This window comes from Panthera onca, chromosome A2 (assembly GCF_046562875.1).
Source record: "Panthera onca isolate mPanOnc1 chromosome A2, mPanOnc1 haplotype 2, whole genome shotgun sequence".
Classification (NCBI taxonomy): domain Eukaryota; kingdom Metazoa; phylum Chordata; class Mammalia; order Carnivora; family Felidae; genus Panthera; species Panthera onca.
In genome coordinates, this window is record NC_138340.1 from 134,976,301 (window position 1) to 134,993,217 (window position 16,917).

General features: G+C 39.7%; 1 protein-coding gene across 6 annotated transcripts in view; it reads left to right on the forward strand.

Moving 5' to 3' along the window:
• The first annotated feature begins 429 nt into the window (after positions 1 to 429).
• The window catches only part of ST7 (suppression of tumorigenicity 7), a 268,935-nt gene continuing 252,447 nt past the window's right edge, over positions 430 to 16,917 (forward strand). Inside the window, exons 1-4 of one of the 6 annotated variants that reach the window (XM_078440197.2) lie at positions 430 to 656; positions 1,004 to 1,159; positions 8,315 to 8,435; positions 8,669 to 8,744. In XM_078440197.2, the coding sequence (XP_078296323.1) occupies positions 8,690 to 8,744 (55 nt within the window). In that variant the 5' untranslated portion in view covers positions 430 to 656; positions 1,004 to 1,159; positions 8,315 to 8,435; positions 8,669 to 8,689. Of the gene's footprint in view, positions 657 to 1,003; positions 1,160 to 8,314; positions 8,436 to 8,668; positions 8,745 to 13,905; positions 14,856 to 16,414; positions 16,487 to 16,917 lie in introns of those variants that run through there. The other 5 variants (XM_078440188.2, XM_078440192.2, XM_078440189.2 and 2 more) reach the window with 5 other exon arrangements.

The window sequence follows — 16,917 nt, forward strand, 5'->3', positions numbered from 1 at the left end:
GGATACAGGTGTGCTGTTTCAAAGGGGCACATGCACCCCAAAGTTTATAGCAGCACTATCAACAATAGCCAAAGTATGGAAAGAGCCCAAATATCCATCAATGGATGAATGGATAAAGAAGATATGGTATATATATACAACAGAGTATCACGCGGCAATTAAAAAGAATGAAATCTTGCCATTTGCAACTACGTGGATGGAACTGGAGGGTATTATGCTAAGCGAAATTAGTCAGAGAAAGACAAATGTCATATGACTTCACTCATATGAGGACTTGAAGATACAAAACAGGTGAACATAAGGGGAGGGAAGCAAAAATAATATAAAAACAGGGATGGGGACAAAACATAAGAGACTTAAATATAAAGAATAAACAGAGGGTTGCTGGAGGGGCTGTGGGAGGGGGATGGGCTAAATGGGCAAGGGGCTTAAGGAATCTACTTTTGAAATCATTGTTGCTCCATGTGCTAACTAACTTGGATGTAAATTATAAAAAATAAATTATAGAAAGTAAAAAAAAAAAAAAAAAGATTTTTTTTCAGGCATAAAAAGCTGAAGGAATTCATTACCAGCAAGCCTGCACTACAAGAAATGGCAAAGGACTTTTTTCAGGCAGAAGGAAAATGATACCATTGAAAATATAGATCTACACAAAGGTACAAAGGGCACCAGAAAGGGTAGCTACACTGATCAATGTGTTCTGTCTTATTATTTAAATCTCTTTAAAAGATAACTGACTGTGTAAACAAAACTAATATCAATGTAGTATAAAGGGTTATAGCAGACTTATAACATGTATAAAGTAAAATATATGACATCAATAGCATAAAGACTGAGAGGAGAAAAATATACTATTCTAATACTTTTATAGTTACTTTTATACCTGCGTTATCTTTCCTATTAGATTTAGAATATAATCCCTTTATGACAGCATCCTAATTATTAATCTTTTAGGATTATGTAATGCATTATAGTCTAATATACAATGAATTTGTCTTTGCAGATGAGATCGCTTAGTTCCTGTTTGCCTTCCTGACGAGTGATTGGAGGGAAGAAAGAGCTATCTTGCTGAGAGATGGCTTCACATGGATGAGAGGAATCGCTTCTGGAAATCACTTCATTGCTCTGAGCCAAGTGGACACCCCTATTTGCTTACTGGGTGGGCTATTTATCCTTTTTATTTATTTTTTATTTTAGAGAGAGAGCACAAGTGGGAGAGAGGGACAGAGAGAGAGAGAGAGAGAGAGAAAGAGAGAGAGAGAGAGAGAGAGAGAGAGAGAGAGAGAGAGAGAGAATCCCAAGCAGGCTCCACACTCAGTGCAGAGCCAGACTTGGGGCTCAATCCCACCACCCTGGGATCATGACTGAAATCAAGAGTCAGACAACCGACTGAGCCGCTGAGGCGCCCTCTGCTGTTTACTTTTAGCCTAAATGGCATTACTGGTGCCCTTGGCAATCACAATTTGAAACCGTGAAAATATGAAAAACAGCAGGAAGAAGCTATTAAAGAAAGGTAGTAGTCAACTAATAATGACCAATTTAACCAACTCTTCAGGAAGGAAGAGAAAAACGAACATTCACCCACTGCTAGAAGCTTTACATAGGGAAACTCACTTAATCCTGTGAGTGTCGCATTATTCAAACTGGACAGATGAAGAAATGGAGATTTGTAAAAGTAAAGTATCATGTCCAAAATCACACAGTGGATAACTTCAGAGTTCTACTTAAACAATTCCTGGACCTTTCACATGAGATAAAAACCAAAGGCAGCATTTTAAAGTGAGATATTCTCAATTTTATTTCAAAGTTGATCATGTGTAATTACCTCAAATGTGTTTTATTTTGCTCATCCATAAAGAAAAAAATGAGGCACACGTGGGTGGCTCAGTCGGTTGAGCATTCAACTTCAGCTCAGCTCAGCTCATGATCTCATGGTTCGTGAGTTCGAGTCCCACGTCAGGCCATGTGTTGACAGCTCAGAGCTCAGAACCTGCTTCGGATTCTGTGTCTCCCTCTCTGCCCCACCCCCACCTGTGCTCTGTCTCTCTCTGTCTCTCAAAAATGAATAAATGTTAAAAAAAAAATTTTAAATAAAAAAATGAAAATATGCATAAGATGTTTAAAAATTCTCAAATTTTATACACATACCGAAACATACATATTTCTTTGCAACTTAAGTACTATCACAAAGAAAGTTTTCCTAACTTAAGTAAATAATACCACAAGGAAAGTTATATTTAAGATAAGAAAAAAGAGTTTTTGAAGTCTTAAATTCTCAGTTATACTTCAAAAGAAATCTCAAAGGAGATATCAGGATTAATAGAATGAAAATAATTAAACAGTAAATAGTATTGCATCATATTTCTCTGTTAATTTGAAATGCACTAGGTACAGTTGCTGAAGATCTGAAGACCTTTTTAAAGAACCAAAGAAAAAAATCTAAACTGCTTTTTGGTTATAATAACCTAATTTCTTTAGCAGCCATAGACTAAACCAATAATATCTATTATAAACAGATTCCGCATTTTGATGTTGTTGTTCATGGTTCAGAAAGAGAATAAGAGTCTACAAGGTGAATGTGATGTATTGCTCATTAAATGGAGGTTGGATGGTATAGTGGGTTGAATGGTGCCCCCCTCCCCCGGAGAGATATGTCCACGTTCAATCCCTGGGACCTGTGAATATTAATTTATTTGGAAAACAGTCTTCGCGGATGTAATTAGGTTAAGGATCTTGAAACGAGATCATCCTGGATTATCTGAGCAGGCCCTAAATCCAATGACAAGTATCTTTATAAGAGAAAGGCGGGGGGGGGGGGGGGGTGGTTGGCAGACAAATGAGGAGGGGACACAGCAGAGAAGCAGAGAGTGGAGGTGAGCTACCACAAACCCAGGATGAGGCACCAGACTGGAAGAGGCGAGGCCGATTCTCCCCTAGAGCCTCCCGAGGGAGCCCAGCCCTATGTCATCTTCATTTCACTCTGGCCTCCAGAACTCTGAGAGAATAAATCTGTGCTGTCGTAATCCACCAAGTGCGTGGTCACTCGTGACGTCAGTCCTAGAAAATTAAGACAGATAGGGTTTAACCAGAAAAACTTGTTTCTGTGAAGGGTGGCTCCTCAGAGCAAATTTTCACAGAATCTTTCCGAGCCAAACAATAGATGAAGACTCTTGACAGTAAAATATAATTTCTAAGGGGGAGGATATGTCATTTTGATGATATAGAGTTAATTGTTGCCTGAGGTGGAGAGCGATTTAAGTTTGCAAATCCTCGAATTTTTCTAATAGATTGATAGATGATGGCTGTTGTTCTCTGGGGATTAAATTATTGTCTATTATGGTTTATGAGAAACTTAGGATGGAAACTTTCCTCTTTTTTTCTTTTAGTCTTTTTTAAGTTTATTCATTTTTGAGAGAGAGGGGGACAGAACACGAGCGGAGGAGGGGCAGAGAGAGAGAGGGAGACACAGAATCTGAAGCAGGCTCCAGGCTTCGAGCTGTCAGCACAGAGCCCGACATAGGGCTTGAACCCACAAACCACAACTGAGCCGAAGTTGGACATTCAACCGACTCAGCCATCCAGGCGCCCCAGAATGGATACTTCCTTCTTATCAAGCACACAGATTTCTCCATTTTTTGCCCAAAATGCCTATTGCAAAGTTTTGAGTAAATGAATGGAAAAGGGAATTAATTACAATGAAAAGTAGGCAACTACCAATCTGATCAGCAGGACTACATGTGCCACAGAGCTGATTTAGCCTAATCACAGGGTAAAACTCACAATGCATGTTGCACAATAATTTTCAACTATGATATAACGTTAAGTTGTGGTTTTTGTTATATAGTCAGGATGAGTGGTGTTTTCAAGAATTACTTTTGAAGAACAAAGAGGGAGCATATGTTAAGGAATTTGAAAATGTTCTTGACTTTGACCATCGAATCCACTTGGGCATATCTATCCCAATAAAATAACCCTACATTTAAAAATAAAAAGCTATGAATGGAATGATATTCATTATGGAATTACTTAAGCTAGCAAAAACTTAGTAAGTGTAATTGTGGAATCGTTTAAAAATTCTATGTTGTTTGGAATATCATGCAATCATTAGATACGGTGCTTTTGAAGACTGTATACTAACCTGGACAAGTCTTTTAAAATAATATGTAAGAGCAGGCTGAAAAAATGAACTTAGAGAATGATTAAAACAATGTAAAAATTGTGTATGGAAAAAGAGATAGGGGGCAAATATACTAAAACGTCAACTAACAGAAGGTGTACAGGTTATGGTTCTTCACTATTTTTATCCAATTTTCTTCATTTTTTAAATATTAGGATTGTTTTGGCTCAAGTTACAAACTGAACAAAGCCAATTTGATCATATGCAAGCACTGCTTTTCTTTTTGGGGGGTTAATATCAATAGCTATGACTATTTATATATAGCCATAGGCCTCCTCCTCTCTCCTCCATATAGCCTCAACATCCTAGCTACCAGGTAGTATCTTAAAATGAAAGCAAGTGTCAGACCAAATTCTGACATCCATTCAGGCATTTATTAGAAACAGACATTAAAAGAGTATACGATTTGTTCTGTAAGTTGGATGAAGTCCTTACTTTCTGAAATTTTAGGTGCTCTACCACCTTTATATGAAATATATACCTGAAAGAAACAGGATTCAATTAACCATATAGTTATTGAAGTATACAGTTGACATGAGGTAGCCAGAAAACTCCCAGTTATTAACTGGTCCCAGAACTGTTTAGGAATCAGGCTTTTTGCACTTTTTTTCACCTTTTTTTTTTTTTTTTTTTTTTTTTGACATCCTGGGTAGTGTATCCTCAAATTATTTTAGCCAATTTCATATCTTGATGGCCACTAGTTCCATAAATAAAAACTCATTTTTAACACATCCACTCTCTCTAGCAGAGGAAGAGGTAAACCCTCTCTAGTAGAAGATGCCATCTGGAGAAGCCTCTATAATTCTTTTTATAATCAAGGTTAAACATTCCTTAAAAATTTCTTAGACATATCTTTAGACATAAAGCCAAGAGAGGAAGGAAAAAACTCACAAATAAACAATAGCAATAGATCCATAGGTGATCCAAATATTGAAGTTAACAGATGTAGGCTTTAAAATAACTATGATTAATATGTTCGGGAAAATTGAGAAAAAGGTAGAGATTAAAAAAAAAGGAGGATTTCTTATACTTTCAAAGAATTGGAATTTAAACCAAAAAATAAAAAAAAAAAAACTTCTAAAACCAAAGTCAATTACCATGATCGTAACTGTTGTATGAAAAAAAAAATTTCTGCTGAATGTGAGCTGAGATTAAAAAGGTAACACTTTTGTAGAGCTAGGATACAGTCTCCCTGACTCCTGATTTAGTCAACCATTTATACCCACACTAAGGAGACTCTGGAAACTTGCAGCCGCTATGAAAGTCGGGACATACGCAGTCATATATCGCTGACTGAAGTCGCTGAAAGCGCTGTGCTCCTGTAGGAGGAGGCTTGGATGCCAGTAGTACTGCTCAGGGGGCTCAGCTGAGCCAGCAAAATGGGGTCTCCATTCAAACTTATTTTAGAATTAGCTGCAATAGGCAGCAACCTTGTGATTCAAGGGAACTTGGCAAAAATGAAATCGTAGTCAATATAGATTTCCAAACCACTGATCTTTAAAGGCAGGTACAGAGGAGCGCCTGGGTGGCTTGGTGGGTTGAGCCTCTGACTTCAGCTCAGGTCATGATCTCACAGTTGGTGAGTTCCAGCCCGGGGTTGGACTCTGTGCTGACAGCTCAGAGCCTGGATCCTGCTTCGGATTCTGTGTCTCCCTCTCTCTCTGCCCCTCCCTGCCCACACTCTGCCTCTCTCTCTTTCTCAAAAATAAACAAACATAAAAAACAAATAAAAAAAAATAAAGGGGGTACAGTCAGTCCAGAAATACATAGATAATCTTTTAGGGTTTAGGCAGGAAATGCTAAAACTTTTATATTCAACTCGCCTTTGAAATGCCTAATATTTATTTTTATTGTGTACATAGTATATTGGTATTGTGGAACATATTAATGTATAAATGTAATGTATAAATAAATAGATATACACACTTTGGGAATGAGTTTAACTGTGTGTGTGTGTGTGTGTGTGTGTGTGTGTGTGTGTTTCTGCCAGCCAAAGTAAGAAGACCATTTCTCTAAGCCTACATATTCATTTACTAAATTCCAGATTGTTTCTACTACCTCATGATTCAAATCCCACGGCAGCTGATTAGTATATGAATTTGCAGTTTCATTTGCTTACCTCTATTTTCTCCATCTATAATTTCTTGGAACTCAGACCTTTATATGAACTAGATTAAAATGGCTATCTTGGGGCACTTGGGTGGCTCAGTTGGTTGAGCGTCTAACTTTGGCTCAGGTCATGATCTCCCGGTTTGTGGGTTCAAGCCCAGTCAGGCTCTGTGCTGATAGCTCAGACCCTGGAGACTGCTTCGGATTCTGTGTCTCTCTCTCTCTGCCCCTCCACCTGTCACAGTCTGTCTCTCTCTCTCTGTCAAAAATAAACATTAAAAAATTTTTTTAAATGGCAATCTTAAGTTTTGGGAAAAAGAATAGTTTTCTCAAAGTTAGATTTCTTTCCCATACATTGTTGTTAAACCTTTGCCAATGGCTATCATTTGTTTTCTAGAGTCCTCATAAACAATAAAATAGGTGAGTAAATAGTAAATTAGTTATAAAAGAAACAGTATAGGTTTTTTAGCTTGTCTGTTTTTTTAATGGTTACATGCTCTTAGCTATGATTTGTTTTATTGCAGGTATGTAATATATTCATCTATCTATTCTTGCCTTGTATTATTGAATTACACTTAGCATGGTAAGGTTGAATAAGGGCCCCCTGACACCCGAGATTTACTGATGTCTTAAAACACTTGAGAAGATTATTTTCTTTTATGGCTTTGCTATCTGGCATGTGTCAATAGCACTAGGAAGAGTAGCTTTTTGAGCTGACATAAATTTTGTTTATGCACAAATAAATTGTTAGTTGCGAGAGCAGATTTTGAGAGTCGACAAGGGGAGGAAGTAAAGGCCCTAGACAGCTGAGGAAGAGAGAAGTCCCACTAGGAAGTGTGGAAAACAAACTGCATCCTACCTCCCAGTTTGCCTGGGAGAAGCCCTGTATCTTAAAGTCTGAGGAAATGAAAGAAAAGTTAGAGGTCATTTAGCCCAGCTGGGACCGAGGGGGTTCCCGGGATATGGGACTTGCAGTTTTCAAACTGGGAAAGTCCCAGAAAACCTCATGCAACCTCCCACCTTCTGTAAGGCCCCCCTCCTACATGACAAACATAGGCTATTGCTATTTCCAGTTTCCAGATGAGGCTAGTGGTCAGCCGAATCTCTGTCAGAATACTCCGTGATGGAAAGCTAGTTAATGGGTCTGTTAGAGGCTGCCTCCTCAAACTGAAATATTTTCCCCTGTCATTTACATGCATTGTTCCTTTCTTGTAATGCAAAACACATAGGTGTCCAGTTTTATAAATTGAGAAAATCAACTTTATGAGAGGTAAAAAAAAATCAAACAACCCTATCTCCCTTATTCGTGTTAAATCACGATTTAACATCGTGATTTCATTTCAATTCAGCATACAAGGCCTGTGCCAGACCCAGGAGGGGATCTAATAAAAAGACATGGACCAATGAACAAATCTATAAAGTGATATGTTAGACACATTGACAAATATGTCTAAATATGGGAGTCCAAGTTAAGTGTCTTTTTTGGAATAAAAGTGTGTATAAATATGCAATGCATATAAGAAATAGAAGAGCAGCTAATTAAATCTAGGCCATAGCATGTTATTTGCTACAGTTTATTCAATCAGACTTGACAAGTTAATTCAAATCGGCTTGATTGAGTATGTGGACATCTTCAGCTCTCAGGTAGAATGACGAACTTTGATCAAAGGAAAAAAATGTACTGTAAAAATAGTACTATAAAGATAATTTAGAGTAAGGAAAGACTCAAGGGAAGCCACAGCTTCAATTATAATCCATATTCACTGTCATTATTAACAAGGAGATAAGATCCATTATAGTTAAATGTGCATAAGGTGCCAAATTTAGCAGCTGTGCAATAGCATTGAAATGCAAAATAAAAGGGAAATTTGGAATGATTTTTGCAAGGCAAAATAAAGAAGAGGAATTAGAATTGATATTAGAAATACAATTAATTTGGCTGGGGTGGGCAAGCACATTACTTAACACTAGCCTGAAATGTACTTTAAGATGAAAACAATCTGATTTTTTTTTCTTTCCATTTTTTAGATTAAGTTTCTACATGGGCCAAATATACCAGATGATAGTGAAATTTCCACTTTAATTTGCATGCCTAAGTATAGTCTTGCACATTAGAAATGGGAACAAAATGGAATGTAACCAATAAAATGTAAGTGAATACATCATGGTTAATTCTCAGTCATTTCGATTGTCAAATTCTCAGACATTTGAGAATAAATGCTCTGTATCAGTAACAAAGAAAAAACTAAGCTTATATAATGACTATTAGATTTTTCTTAATTCTGCCAATAATTCTATAACATGAGTGTAACCTGATTTCTGGATTTTTTTTTTTTCAATGCAACAGATTCTTTGTTTAATTAATATGTCTAAATTTGTCAGGTGCTTTGGAGGTTTGTGTGCATGAACTTGAAATATGAAGCCAAAATCACAGAAGAACATGCTATGCACATAGCAAGTAAGTAGACAGCATACTATTTTTGTACTCAGAACTATTTTATATGATGGTTATTACTTGTGCTGGGTATTATTGAAATCTTATAATTTTTAGCAAAGAGGTGTCTAGATGTGACTCTGGATCCTGAAATTCTAGCCAGTCATGGGCCAAAAATGCGCAGTTTTAAAATTAAATAATAAAATTGGGATAACTGATGGTGTTTTACACACACAGTAAATTTTGGACAATGGATTTTTAGTTTGATTAAAAGTGCTATTTTTTTTAATTTTAGTTTGAGTATCAAGAATAAAAAGAAAGTATACTATTATCATTTCTACACTATTTAACCTATAACTGAAAAACCAGCCCATCTTAGACTATCTTCCCAAGAGTAAAGATATTGATTATAATAGTAAGGAATAAATAGAATAAATAAAGAGAGTGAGTAATACTGTTACCTCACATGATTGGTTAGCCTAGGAAACAAAGGATCAGAAAGAACTTTAGAAGGTTTCTTAAAATATATATTTCTGGTCTTGTTTTTTTGAATATATGTGATCTCTCTGCTATCTCTCATATTTTTTCTTTTTAATCTCACTCATCTTCTAGTTTTTTCTCCTGAGTGTATTTCAGCAGTGTAAAGAAGACTGTAAAAATTTCCAAAGGAATATTATTTTTTCTTTGAAAATGAAGTACTGTCTCCACTGGCTAGAGCAGGATTTTAGGGTGAAGATAGGGTTAGGTTGCCTTCAGATTCTTTTTTTTTTTTTTAAGTTCATTTATTTATTTATTTATTTATTTGTGTGTGTGTGTGTGTGTGTGTGAGAGAGAGAGAGAGAGAGAGAGAGAGAGAACAGATTCTTTTTACAAGGCCCTGATCATTCTATTTTGCATTCTTGCTATCAGGATTATTCTCTGTATCAAGAAACCTTGTCTTTTAAAAATAATATTGGTTTTTTAAAACAGATTAGGGATGCCACTAAGTATTGACATGTCTGTGAAAGGCTTTATATAGAAACTAAGATATATTTTTTAAGGAATAGGGGAACGAAAGTAAGTATGATTATACTCAATCATACAATTTCTAAACCTAGTCATTTGTCAGTCTTTCACTGTAAGATGACAATGTGTGTGCATGTATTCTTTATACATACAATATTACATCTTGGGGTCATTCTCCCTAAGTCTTTTGATATCTAACTCATCTTTCCAACTATATATGGATAGTTAAAATTCCATCCTTTCGATATCTCTATGAGAGAGTATGTTGTCTTGAAGAAGTTAGAAATGGAAAATTCCCTTCCAAGCCTATTTGTCTGCCCTACTGGTTTTCAACACTAAACTAGATTGGAGTTGCACTTATTCAGTTCTAAAGAAGTCACTAAATAAGGGTAACCAGTTAGTTAGGGTGTTATTCATGAATATAGGGTATTGACTAATTCATAAATTCAACCAATGAGCGTGGGTGAGTTTTTGTTTATTTTAACCAGAAACTGGAGTCAGAACAGTTATTTCTTTTTTAAAAAAGTTTTAACTGTTTTATTGTTTTGTGTTTATTTCTGAGGTATATTGACATACAATATCCTATTAGTTTCAAGTGTACATCATAATGATTCAGTATTTTTATACATTATGAAATGATCCCATACTAAGTCTAGTTATCCTCTGTCACCAAAGTTATTATGCTATTATTGACTATATTCCCTACACTGTACATTACATCCCAATGATTTATTTATTTTATAACTGGAGGTTTGTACCTCTTGGACCTGTTCACCTATTTCATCTACCTCCAACCCCTCCCCGCTCTGATAACCAACAAGTTGTTTCCTGTATTTATGAGTCTCTTTCTGTTTTGTTTGTTCATTTATTTTGTTTTTTAGATTCCACATATGGGTGAAATCATTAGGTATTTGTCTTTTTTTGCTGAATTATTTCACTTAGCATAATACCCTCTAGGTCCATCCATGTTGTTGCAAATGGCAAGATTTCATTCTTTTTTATGGCTGAATAATATCCATTGTATACATGGATATATACATATATATATATGGATTACATATATGAACATCTTTTTGATCCATTCATCTATAGATGGACACTTAGGTTGCTTCCATATCTTGACTATTGTAAATAATGCTGCAATGAACAATTGTATTGTTCTTGTATTTCTTTGTGCTTGTGTTTCTTTGGATTGGTGTTTTCATTTTCTTCAAATAAATACCCAGAAGTGGGATTGCTGGATCAAGAACAGTGATTTCTTGCATTGTAATCCCAGATGAACTCTGAAAATCACTTCCAAAAATAGATTCTTAAACTTATAAAAAAGTATAAACCTAAAGACTATAACAGCCAATATATGCATATACACTTGTAAACACCACTTACAAACAAAAGACAATAGAGAAATGATTTTAAAGAACTTTTTTCTTATTCAGCTCAGATATTTTATAAGACTAAGATACACATTTTAACCAAATGTATAAACTGATTTATGAGGAATTTAGGAGTGTGTTGTTTTTACATAATCCCCAGAAATTAATGGTCATTTAACTCCTATCATACAACTATGGGTAGTTACACCTGGTGGAAGGCCAAATCTTAAGTTTTACCCCTGAATTAAATCTAAGATTAGTATTCTTTTTTTTAATTTACTATTCTAACTTTTTTTTTTTTTTAATTTTAGAGAGAGAGAGAAAGGGTGCGAGTGGGGGAGTGGGGCAGAGGGAGAATCTGAAGCAGGCTTCATGCGTGGCACAGAGCCTGAGGGAGGTGGGGCCCGATACCGCAACACCAGCATCATGACCCCAGCCGACATCAAGAGTCGGCTGCTCAACCGACTGAGCTACCCAGGTGGCTTTATAAAATATAAGATTTGAAATTTCTTTTCATATGATTGATTTTCATTCCTTTATACAACACTCATAAGCATTTACTGACCATGTACTATGTGCCAAACATTAGCGCTATTTGTATTAGGAGATAAGAGGACTAAAATAAACAATAATAACATATTACCTAATATTAGAGGCCTCAATTTATTACTAGAGAGGAAAGATACTAACTAGGCATTGTGCTAAGCATTTTCAGTAGTCATCTCATCAAACCTTTCCAAAAGCCCCATGTAATAGGTACAAGTGTAATCCATTGAACAGATGATGAAACTAAACTGGCTCAGGGAAACTCAGTGACCTGTAAAGAGCACCCAGGTAGTGAATAGCAGGACCAAGAATAGAGCCCATCATTGTCTGGCTCCAATTGTAAGCTTCCTGGTGTTGCATCTCAGGAAAGAGACAGTGAACTCTAGGAGGCAGGAGGGAGCTGGTGTCACAAAGGAGGTGATATTTTAAGTGCATCTCTAAATAAGCTGTCATCAGGCAGTTTGGGCAGGAAAGAAGGTTGGTGGGAAGAACATCACAGAAAAGTATACTACAAGCTGGTCCTGTGGAGCAGGAGGTTGAAAGGCATGAAAGAGAAGAGCGTGTATGCCAAAACTTTGGTGGTATGAAGAGTGTGTGCCCAGGATGGGAGATGAGACTGTGTAGGTTGGGAGGAGTGCCCTGCAAACCTTGAGTGCCATCTAGATTTTATCCTTGAGGTGGGCATTGGAGTAGGAGTAGGAGTGGAGTAGATAGGGCCATGAAGCATTTTAAGCAGGGAATGAGTTTTCAGAATTGTACTTTTAAAGGTAACTCTGGCTGAGAAGTGTGGAAGGAGGCGGAATGAGCCGGGATGAGGCATGGCGGTGGTGGTTGTGATGGTGGTGCTAGTGTTGCTTGTGGAGAAACCAGTGGCAGGAAGCCCACACATTTTTCTCTGTGAGGGATGATCAGGTTATGAGACTAAAGGCTATTGCGGGGGAATAGAGAGAAGTGACAGATCGGGGACAGCCCTTGATGCCCAATTAAATGTGGAGAGGAAAGGAGGTGAGAGGGACTCCCGTGCCTTCTGGGGTTGGGGGTGATCCTCAAATTTCTGAATTGGGGAGCTGGAAGGGTGGTGCTCATTCTGTGACAAAACTCTAGAAGGAGGAGCAGTTGGAGGTGAGTTTGGATGTGATAAGCTTGGGGTGACTGTGAGCCATTCCACTGGGAGATAGTCAAGAGGAGGCTAGACACATCTGGGTTGTTGTTATTTCGTGAATGGTTCTGCTCAAAAGAGCCACCCTTTACCTTTATTGTTATCCTGCCTATCCTACCAGTCACCAAGGCCTGTCAATTCTGCTGTCTTAAATAGTTCTTTAATGTACACCTACATACATCTCTGAATTGATCATTTGGATTTGTGGGTGTGTGTGATGCCAAATGACAGTAAACACCTTTGTGTTTCTACAAGGCTCTGCAAAATCAGATCTTCTTCAACTTTCTCTCTCTACACCGTTCCATGGAGAGCCTGCATTTCAGCCACACTGAAGCAGCCACACTTCCCAAGGGATCGTGCTGTCTTACTCTTGTGTCCAAGCACAAAGACATGTCTCCAACTCCAACCCCCATTCCTGGCTGAACACTAGGGAGAGGCAATAATGAATAAGACAGGCTGATCCTTCAGGAGGGCCTAGTAGATAATCAGAAAACTGTGGCTCATCAGAAAACTGTGGCTCATCTGAGTCATATTTATATCCTTTCCTTGAGGTTCACTGACAGCAAAAAGCAAGGCCCCAGGACGCTCATTTAAAGCAAGTAGGCAATTCTGTAGAGAATCTGGTGGTTACTTCTCATAACATAAAATAGGTGGTTCATGTACTCATGTTGCTTATTTCTACTGGAATTAGTGAAAATGTGAGAGTAGTTCTATTATGTATTATGCCATAAATACATCCTGTATGCAAGAAGTTAAAGAAGCTTGTTTTATTATAGAGAAAACTACAACTAGGCAAAGCAAAATTTATCATAAAATATTCTGCTGAATACTCAGAATTCTAAACATGTCTTGGCTGTAGATTGGATAACCTGCAATTACTCTATTACTATCTAATGCACAGAAACTGAAATTATTTATGGACAGAAATAGACTTTCAACTTTCATTTGGTAAAGGCAACATTTTATTCAGTCCAGACAAAAACATTTATAATAATCTTACTCAAACTAGCCCATTTAGAACAAGCCAAAATTATCCCAGAAAATTGTTTATATTAAAAACAGGCTGAGAGTTGTTTGAACTGTGAACCTCCCCCCCCCTCCCCCCCCAATTAGAGGATAAACATTCTTCTTGTTAAGATTTCTTTGGAAAACCCCTGTGCTGCTCCAAGGAAGACAAAACAAAGGTAAATAGCGTGTGCAACGGAAATCTTGCTTAACAGCGTGATTTATTTTCCAGCCTACTAACCAGTGACGGGAGCACATCTATCTTTTCCCAACTGCCCTGAGTTTATTCATTCCTCTGAGTCTGAATTTTGAAAACAAGGAGTGGAGTGTAGACTTTAAGACCTCTATGGGTCGATGTGTGGCATTCATCACACTGCAACTTAATTTTGGCTCGAGTTTAGGGTAAACTACTAGATCGAGATCGCTTTGTGCCTCGGTTTCCCTGTCTACAGAATGGGGACTGTTGAAGGGGTTAAATGAGATCCTACAGAGCTTGGAACAGTGCCTGTCATATAGTAAACCCTCAACATATGTGAGTTATCATTATTAAGAGTTCCCCTCCGCGCCCCAGTTGGCCTGTCTTTCTAAATATTAGCACAATAAATATAAATGGCATCAGAACGTGAGGGGGCAGGGGCCACGTGATCCCTCCACGAAAGCCACATGTAGGGGCCTTCAGAGAGTTAGCAATAAGGCTGGAAAAGGAAAGGTAGGCGCGTCCGTGGCCCGCGCGATTTCCCGCCGCGCCCGCGTCCCGGGCGGCGGGCGGGCTCCGGGGGCGCCGGGCCACGGCGGCGGCGGCGGCGGCAGCGGCGGCGGCGCGAGCGGCGCCTCCGGGCCGGTGAATCATCCCGGCAGACACCGAGAGCCGCGGCAGCAGAGAGCAGCGCTGAAAAATGGCTGAAGCGGGCACGGGCTTTCTGGAGCAGCTCAAGTCCTGCATAGTTTGGTCTTGGACTTATCTCTGGACCGTGTGGTTCTTCATCGTGCTCTTCCTGGTCTACATCCTGCGTGTGCCCTTGAAAATCAACGACAACTTGAGCACAGGTAAGGCCGGGGCAGTCGGGCCCGCGGCGCTCGCCCCTCCCCCGCCCCGGAAAGTTAGTGCAACTCGCGCGGGGCCGCGGCTGGCGGGGGCGGGAGGCCGGGCGCGCGCTCGGGGACGCGCCGGGGCCCGCGCACCGGACGCCCGCCGCCACCCGCCGAGGACGCGGCGCCTCAGGTGGCCGGGCCCGGCGGCGGGGTCCGAGGAGCGTGAGGGGGCGGCCGGCGGCCTTCCCGGCCCCGCGGAGGTGGAGCCGCGCCGCGCACACGCCGCGAGGCGGGCCCGGCAGGCGGCGTCGGCACCGCGACCTGATCCGGCCGCCCTGCCGGGTGCTCGTCTGCAGGCGACAGAGGATGGGAGTCGGGAGCAAGGGCGTTCCCGCGGACGCCCCCTCGGGTGTCTGCGCGCGGACCCCGAGGTTCCCCTCAGAGTTAGACCGTGCCTTTCCTCACTGCCTCTCTCTGCCAAGGGTGCCGAACACCCGAAGTGTAGTCGCGCCGGGCGTCTCTCCCCAGGCGCCGGCACTCGGCCGGCGGAGGGCGCCTCCGTGGGGGTGCTGCCGGGGGTGCCCAGCTCTGAAGGCCCTCAGCAGGAGCCGAGCCGGGACCCGGGGGCTCGACTGTCCGGGCTGCGCCCTTGGGGGTCCGAATTTGAGCCCCCGGCGTTGAGGGGCGGGGCGGGGTCTCTGTGACTTAGAAGGGGAGAGGGATACCTTGTTAGGGGTATGGATGACGTGTCGGGTTACCAAACGGAATGTCAGAGGGACAAGGAGAGACGGGAAATCGAATTCGTGATGGTTTTAAGTGCTCTCTACCCTTCTCTGTACCCTCTCCCCGCCTGCCTTAGGCTCTGGTAACTAGCCTGTCCCGAATCTTTGATCCAGCTCCGCATGCTAAGGAAGTGAGTCCCGCATGTCTCATACCCACGGTCGTAAGTGAAGGTGATTAGAACAGGACCTTAATAAATTGGCAGCCAGCCGACTGAATCCTTAAAAAACAGCCACAAAGAAAATCCACACCGACAGAAACACTCCAGGGACAATTCAGAAACACAAAATATATTTTGAAGGAAGGGTTACGGTCCTTTTCGAAGTCTGGAAATAGTTGTGGGACTAAAGATAGATAGGTTTTTATTATTTAGTTAGTTAGTTTGGTTTAGTTTCGTTTCACAGTACTTTGGAGAATCCTTACAGCCCAGAATATGTATGTAATGGATATATTTACATACTGTTGGAGTCCAGGTCTGGTAATGCATTTTCCTGTGTGTTGTTAACTGCACTGAAACAGTTTTTAGAACGTTTGAGATAATCTACTCATTTTGTTAGATACTTGTGCTTTTAAATTCTAAACCTCAGCACTTTGATAACTGTAACTTGAACTCATGTTCATACTTACATTTGTTTCATAGTGACCCTGGGAGACAGGATCCTGCACCCTAGAATCATCCTGCCGTTTTTAATAACTTTTGCTCAGCCTTTGGATTTAGTCATCTCAAAGACCATGGCTTTCTGGCTATTTTTCATTTAGAGTTGCTGATTGTCACAATACATCTTCCCTGTTTTAGGCGAATATATCTCCAGGATACCTCTAGTCCCAAAGCCCTGTAATTTTGAGAAGTTATTTGAATATATGTGGTAAGGAAATCCTGTATTTCTTGATAAATTTGATTTTTTGTCTTCCCAGAAATTTATTGCAGGATTTAAAAAAATGTGAACATTTCCTATTTAATACAACTTTAAGATTTGTGTTTTGGAACACACATTTGTATACCACATTTTTTAAAAAGTAGATTAAATAATCATCCGTGTGTGTATTTGTGTGCATGTGCCCATAAGTGCCATTTATCAATCCTCTGTGCAGAACAGGCAAGAAGCAGAATACCTATTGGGAAACGATGTAGTTTTTAAGGGAGAAAATACTGTAGTTAGATCTTCTCCCAGCAACTGTAAATCTGGCATGTCTACAAATACCTTTGTTAATTTGTAAAGGGTTGTTGCTCTTTTGGGCTTGTAAGCGATAGAAAATGTGAAGACGTACAGGCCTTCAGGGCTGGATCTCATCAGAT